At 34.7% G+C, this 7,717-nt stretch overlaps 1 protein-coding gene across 6 annotated transcripts in view; it reads right to left on the bottom strand.

Moving 5' to 3' along the window:
- Window positions 1-530: 530 nt before the first annotated feature.
- The window catches only part of LARP4 (La ribonucleoprotein 4), an 80,394-nt gene continuing 73,207 nt past the window's right edge, over window positions 531-7,717 (bottom strand). For all 6 annotated transcript variants that reach the window (XM_053661487.1, XM_037136660.2, XM_037136631.2 and 3 more), the window contains 3 exons: window positions 6,368-6,495; window positions 6,089-6,257; window positions 531-4,928 (listed from right to left, as the gene is read on the bottom strand). In XM_053661487.1, the coding sequence (XP_053517462.1) occupies window positions 4,590-4,928; window positions 6,089-6,257; window positions 6,368-6,495 (636 nt within the window). In that variant the 3' untranslated portion in view covers window positions 531-4,589. The remainder of the gene's footprint in view (window positions 4,929-6,088; window positions 6,258-6,367; window positions 6,496-7,717) is intronic.

Raw genomic sequence — 7,717 nt, 5'->3', positions numbered from 1 at the left:
TAGATTCACTTAGTTTTTCCAGTTTTGTCTTATCGTAGTTTTAAAAAGCTTAAAACACCTATTTTCAATTTCAAAGTGCACTTCCCCTTTAAAACCCTCTAGCTTTAGGTTTTAATACAATCAAAGCAAAGATGTGGTTGAAAGATTAAGAAAACCTACCAGTTTTCTCTTGAAAATAAGTTTAAAAGCCTAGAATTTATATACCCAAGTAAGGCCATATTCTGCTCAATAAAAACAAAATCCTTAAGCTGAACACTGACCTATAATTTTTTTCCCCTTCAGGAACTGCTTCTCACACAAAAATAACTTAGGAAAACCCCAGGATCAGAAAGCTGGGACCCGACAGCCTCTGCCCCCACTTTAGAGATGCAGTATCACATGCCCTGCCTCCCCTCCCTCCCCAAACAAGACAAAAACCTGCTGAGACCAGAACAGTGATGAAGTAGAGAGTGGGCAACATATAAAATTACTGAAAAGTAAATGCAAGTAGTCAGTAGACATAAACCACCTATAGAAAAGAAAACCAGTCCTGTTTTTAAATAATTTTATTTTCTAATTTTTGTTACTTTAATTTCCCATAGCACCTTGGCAATGTTGAAAACAAAAATACAAATACAGGATGTACTCATTTTAACATAATATGCACAAGCGGTGTCACACCATTTTTCTTTTTTTTGGTGGGGGGACAGTTTTGACAACAGGAACAAACCTAAGCAATGGATAAAACAGAAGCCAGATAACTGGTTCTGACCACCCTGCAAACCCAAACATTAGGAGATGTCACTCAAGGGACACATGAATCAGGGGGAAAAAAAAATCAATGTGAATCAGTGTTTTGTGCTGCAAAACTGAAAACAAAACCATTTTATTTTGGACATAGCCTGTTGGTATCTGAGTTATACTTCTAGGAACCACCTACTCAGCAAATCCTAAGTTCTCAGCTTAAAAAAAAAACCCTTTACCGTATTTAATAATGTGAATTTTGAAAGAGCATTTACTTTCAATATGAAAACACTTTCTTTCAAGTTCTTAAAATGTCCTCATTCAGCTAATGAAAACTGAAACGTCTGTATATCTTCTTGGAAGCTCAGACAAGCTAATCAGCATACACCCAAAAGCCTAAAGTTAAATTCTATAGCCAATTTTATTTTATTGTCAGAAAATTTAAAAATAAAGAAAAACTGCCATCATATAATTAATATTTTAAAAACCCTTCAAAAGGAATACACTGTCATCTCACATTTTATCTTTTCTGTAAAAACAAAATGGATACCTTTAAAATATGGCTAGCACATTCGGCCAACACAAACATCAGAGTCCTAAGCCCAGTATTGTTCAACTGTGTCAAAGTAAAACCAGAGGGCATTTAAGCCAAAAAATTAAATATTAAGGCCATAAGTAAGAAAACTAGAGAAAGTATTTAGTAACTTTTAAATACCATTTTCTGCTCCAGCAGATGATAATATTCCATCATTAACCCTTTTGCAAAGTCAACATGGTTATTTAAAAAAGAAAAAAGGAATGTGAAATAATATTCAAGCTACTGTAATTAAAGGAGCCAAAAATAAATAAAAAATCTGCATGTCATCTGATCACATGCAAATCAAACACATAAAATGACAACAATAATAAGCCATATCACTGAAAGATTTTATCTTCTTCCAAAATCCAGTTAAAAATTTTTTAGATGAATCAGTCTTTTGAATGCCAGTGTCTATACTTGCAAAAATGAAGTTACTAGATTAGAGACAGGCCCTAGATGTCATGAAAAATTTAATTATCAGGACAGAAGCAAATGGAGATGGAGTTTTACAATATCTCTATGTACCTTCTCTAAGTGCAAGGTGGTGAACCTTCCTCTTCACGCAGTAAGAACCACGGCAGAGGAGCACTGTACCATACACTCAGTATCGCATGGATCTACTTTTAGCCTCCAACAGCCCAAGGAAGTGTTGAGCCATAAGATGAAGAAAAAAATGTGACATTTAAATTCCTCCTTCTCGAGAACCAAATAAATAGTACAACTACAATGAACGCCCAACCCTCGTCAGTTACAAAAAGCCAACAGTTTCACACAATTCATAGGTATCATTTAGATACAAACCTTAAATCTGCTGTAATAAAATAAATGCTAAATACATACTGTGAATATATATATTTTATATACACACAAATTTATTCTTCCCTATACATCCCATCAAAATGGGAACTATTAGCTGTAATGAGGCAAATTAAATTAAAACAATATATTTTATAAGACATTTTATAAGGTCATGTCTTTATACTTTCAGTAACATTTTGGAGAAAAAGCAAAAGTACACTTGCTTTCTTCAAAAGAAGATTCTTTTCTTGTGTTTCAATTAGAATACTTAGTTTTCAAAAGTTGGAGTCAAGTCACACAAGCATACAAATAATAAAAGCCCACTTTTGCAACACATTGTAGAAAAAAAGGTGATGTTTCATTTCAAGTGCAATAATTAAGTTTATAACCTTACCAAGAGATTTTTATAAAATGTTTATTCTCTTAAATCCAATGCAGTCACAGAGTGTTAACACTTTAAATGTTCATCATTTCCACCAACTGCAGCATTATCTAAGTAAACCAAAATAAGCACTTTTATCATAGATAGAATCAATGATTATTAATACTTTCTAAAAAAAAGGACCTAAACTTCCCCCAAATTTCAGTACAGGTAGTTTAATTGTATGTTTCATCTAGTAGATGATTTAAAAAAATAGTGTGTAGAAATGATTCTCCTTACTTAAATTTATATCATGTTATGGACCTACCAAACCAAAAGCAACTGCCAAGCTGAATAAGTTACAAAGAAATGATAACTCTGGCTTGTACAGAAATGAGCAGTGTTTTCAAAGCTCTGAACAGTTACCTATTAATACAAATCTCCAAAGCTTAACTTAGAGTTGGAAGATGAGTTTCACAGTAATGTAATTTTTACCACCATTTACATTCACTTTAATATATTACTAAGGTGTTCACTCTATGTCACAATGGTGCTTTCCAGTGTTCACAATTTACAGTTTCAGTTTGTACATGTCATTCACTAACTTGAGGGACAGTCACTGCTAGTACAAACTATCCCTAAAAAGAGAACAAACTCTGCCTTACACAATAACTCAGAAAATAGGATGACTTAAAACAGATTAACCCAGCATGGTTTTTAATATTTTAGCCATTTTCTAAACACCAGCATGTAAATTTACCTATTTAATATGAGAGCTACAACTTTATTCACTGAGAAATTATGTATTAATTTTCTTTAACCACCTTTCTCACATTAACTTGAAAATCTCCTTATTTGCTGGCTGTCTCTGTGAATCCCAAATTGTTTTTTTATTTTTTTGGTGGTGGGGGAGAAAGGGAAGAAAGGCAGGTGATAAATACACTGTAAACAGAAAAAAGTATCCCCCCAAGTTGCCACCAAATTAAGCCTAAATTTTTTTACTTCTACACTACTTAACACATTAGGAGTCAATTACGGTATTTCATCTTCAATAGTAACACAAATAAATTAACTGCAGGGTTGGTCTGCCCTACCATTCCAGGACCTCAAGTTCTAAATACATGAACAGAAGAGCAAAATATTTCATTGTTCAACTCAGAAATCTAACACAGTTAGATGATTTGACTAGACTGGTCAAGGCAGTTAGAAACATACAACCATGTAGGTGTTTGGTTATTTTGCTTTTGGGGGGTTGGTAGTCAAAGAACAGAGTAATAAAATAACAACAAACAAACACAATTTCCTATTTTTTTTGGAAAAGTGGCAGGCCAGTTTAAACCTGTGAAGTCCATTTTACCTACCTACTCAGATGTAAGACAGATTTTTCATTAATCTGAATAACCCCTATTCTTTCTTTCCTTGGGTATCAAACTGATTGGCAGTCACATCTCTAAGTACAATCAGAGTTTAAAATGAATGAAAATTAGTAAGGTCAAAAAGAGACTACGTATCAAACTGGAAAAAAAACCTACTCAGGTACGCATTACATTCAGTTTTCAAATCATTTACTAACACGACAGGATTTGGCTCCAGTCACTCCTGCGCGTACTCACACCGCAACAGGCAGCCCAGCCACTGATCTGCTTTGCAACACAAGGTCATAGAGGCAGAGATGGCATTCTCCAAGCCAAACTTTAAATAGATTAAAAAAAGTAATTTCTAATTTTACAGAAATGCTTCTTCAAAAAATATTTTCTTACTCCCTCATTTCCTATACTTAAGTATGTGTAATGTTTTCCCCCAAGCTAAATCTGAACCCTCAAAATTGATTCCAGGCAGATCTTTGCAAATTAAATCAAAAACAAAAATAGAAAAATTGTATTTTCATATATGTATACATATATATATATTTATACTGATTAGAATCCTCCAGCATTTTAAAATCACTTCAGAGATGAATTTTGGGATTCTATCACTCACAACTCCAAAATCCACAATGATTTAAGGATATACTTTCTCCTGTTCCCTTCCTGGTTACCCACTCCCCTCCAAAACAGTTCAATACAGCCACGGCTCAAGTTTAATGGGAAGAGAGAGAGGTTTTGAATAGTTTTTGTTGGTTTGTTTTTACTTTGGTGATCTGGGTGGCACATATTGCTCTTTGCCATTACGTCGAGTCACTCCCTGAGGTATAGCCCTATGGCCAAACTGGCGTCTCTGTTCCCTGATTTTTCCAGCTGTTCCCCTGGGAATGGTATTGCCTCGGAAGCCAGAATAATCCTTACTAGCCCTTGCTTCTGGCTTCTCATGTAGTTTCTCAATGGACTTCTCAGGACTTCCATTCTCTTCATTTTTGGTGGGAGACACCACATTGGAGCGAAGTTCCCTTAGTGGCTGCACAGGACCTGGCAATGGCTCTTTAGGGGGTTTCTGGCACACTTCAGCGTAACTCAGCTTTCGGGGTTCCTTTGAAGCGAAGATAAACAAAACATATTTATGGTGCACATTATCTAAGTAAAAAACTACAAAAAGCATAGTATGAACCTTATTTTCTAGGAAATAAGGTTATTTCTTAGGTAAGAGTAATAGGTACTCTCATATACAATGCTATCCATGAAAATATATCAGTATTATCTTTTTAAAAAGTATGTTTATTGAAAATAATAAAAAGTTGCAATTTATATAGGAAACAATAATTTCACTTGAGGGATTTATCTGAAGAACTTCCACGTCAGCATTGTTTACAGTGATGAAAGAAACTGCAAATGACCTAAATGTCCAACAAAGAAGGACAGACTGAATTAATGAGGGTCCATCCATATGATGAAGTAAAATAATATCATTTTTTCTTCCCTGGCTACAAAGTGTCCCGAGAAGGATTTTACAAGAATCTCTGCAGAGTAGCCGGGAACCAATTATTAATAGAAGACTAATTAAAAGTCTTAATTACCTCATCTGAAAAAGGAGGACAACAGGGGTGTTGTGCAAATGGGATGAAGCACGGAAGAAGTCTTGGGTAGTGGTCCCAGGACGTAGAGTATGCTGCTATTCTATTATTACTGCTATATTAAGCCACAAGATAAAATGTTCTTTACCGAGAAAAAAGAGCTACACCAAAATGCTACTAGTTATATTAATAAATGAAAGGATTATAGGTAAATTTTGTTTTTCTCTGATTTTCTGTATTTTCCTAATTATAAAAACAATTCCAGAAACTGAATATAAACGAGAGTGGTCCCTCATGGGTTCCACAGAATTAGCATTATACTTAATTAATTAACTAATTAATTAAGAATGTAAAAATACAAATATGCTTTGTACTAGCCCAAAAATGACACACACAACATAACCTGGATAAGAAAGCTTCACTTAACTGTAATAGTATGATCAGAAAAAAAAAGGAATCAAAAGAAAGAGTGAATAGTTTCTTTACTCCTTCAACAAGAGAAAAATTCTCTGTTTCTTCACATTCACTTTAAAATCCTTTAGCATTTTTTAGATGCAGGCACCCCTAATTTAGGCTATCTCCAAAGGACTTGGCTATATAGCAAAGAGTCATGGGGAAGAAATTTCTCATTATTTAACCTATTATTTTTTTCTCACATACACTAAACTGATCAAGTTACCTGTAGGGCTACAGTTACAGCTGCATTTATGTTACTGTTGCATGGTGAAGCAGTATTTGTCCTTGATGGCTTTGCAGTACTTGGGGAAGAAACTGACATAGCTGTCTGGCTAAGAACATCCTTCTGAACAGTAGAATCCTCTATCAGATCCTTTTCTTGCTGAGTTGTACTAAGAAAAAAAGAGCATAATGTTAGAACAGCACACGGAAACAGGTAAGCAAATGATCAGGAAAAAAAAGCAATCTTAATGTAGAAGATCTTCTATATCAAAACCTGTACCTTAATGCAGGAGGCTCAGCTGTACATGAAGGACTGGTACTTATACTGAGTTGCTGGGCAGAGCTACAGTCTGTTTGTTCATCCTCTGCAGGAACCGGGCAACTAACTTGTCTCAACTCTTCATTATCCTTAAAGTAAAAACATATTTCAAAATTGTACTTTATAGCAGAGTACAGCACAGAGAGTGTAGTCCATAACTATGTATAGCATCAGGTGCCTACGAGACTCTGCAAGTTATACAAACATCTAACCACTATGCTGTAAACCTGAAGTTAATATTGAATGTCAACTATAATTGAACAATAAAAAAAATCTTTTAAAAACTGGACCTATATAGGTAGCTCAGTGGATCAAGCGCCAGCCAGCCTGTGAACTTAAAGGGCGCTGGTTCAATTTCCAGTCAGATCGCATGCCTGGGTTGTGGGCCAAGTCCCCAGGCACAAGAGGCAACCAATCAATGAATGCTTCTCTCCCTCTTTCTCCCTTCGTTCTCTTCTGTCTAAAAGTAAGTAAATTTTTTTTAATTGGACCTATACAGACATTTCTCCAAATAAGATATACAAATGATCAACAAACATATATGAAAAGATGTTCAATATCATTAGTCATTAGGGAAATGCAAATGAAAGCCACATCAAGAAACCACTTCATACTAATTAGGATGGCTATAATCTACAAGACAGGCAATAACAGAAGTCAGTGATGATATGGAAATACTGAAACTCTCAAGCAATGAGGGTGATGATGTAAAATGGTGTGGCAACTTATGAAAATAGTCAGGCGGTTTCTCAAAAAGTTGAAACTTAAGAGTTACCACAGCTCACTCTTGGATACATACCCAAGGAAAACATGTCTGCAAAAGACTTATACACAAATGTTCACAGTAGCATTATTCATAATAGCCCAAAGGTAATAAGAACCATCTAAATGTTCATCAATAAGTGACTGGATAAACACAGTGTGGAACAGTAGTTCCTCCTTAGCCACAGGGGCTATGTTCCAAGAACCCCTGAAACTGCATAGTACCAAACCCAATTTATACTATTTTTCTTATACATACCCATATCTACAATAACATTTAATTTGTAAATCAGGCCTAGTAATTAACTAACAATAATAATTAATAATGAGTAATTAAAACAATGTACTATAATAAAAGTTTTGTGAATGTGGTTTGCCTCTTTATCAAAATATCTTACTGTACTGTACTCGCTATTTCACTTAAAGGAATCACCCTATGGCTTCTATTTGGCATATACTAAGCGTCAACCTCACTACTCTTGTGCTTTGGGGCCATTATTAAATAAAATAAGGGTTACCTGAACACAAGCACTGTGACACAGTATCACC

The sequence above is a fragment of the Artibeus jamaicensis genome, unplaced genomic scaffold (genome assembly GCF_021234435.1).
Source record: "Artibeus jamaicensis isolate MK-2021 breed Jamaican fruit bat unplaced genomic scaffold, CSHL_Jam_final contig_233, whole genome shotgun sequence".
Classification (NCBI taxonomy): domain Eukaryota; kingdom Metazoa; phylum Chordata; class Mammalia; order Chiroptera; family Phyllostomidae; genus Artibeus; species Artibeus jamaicensis.
This window is presented reverse-complemented; position numbering and strand designations above follow the sequence as displayed.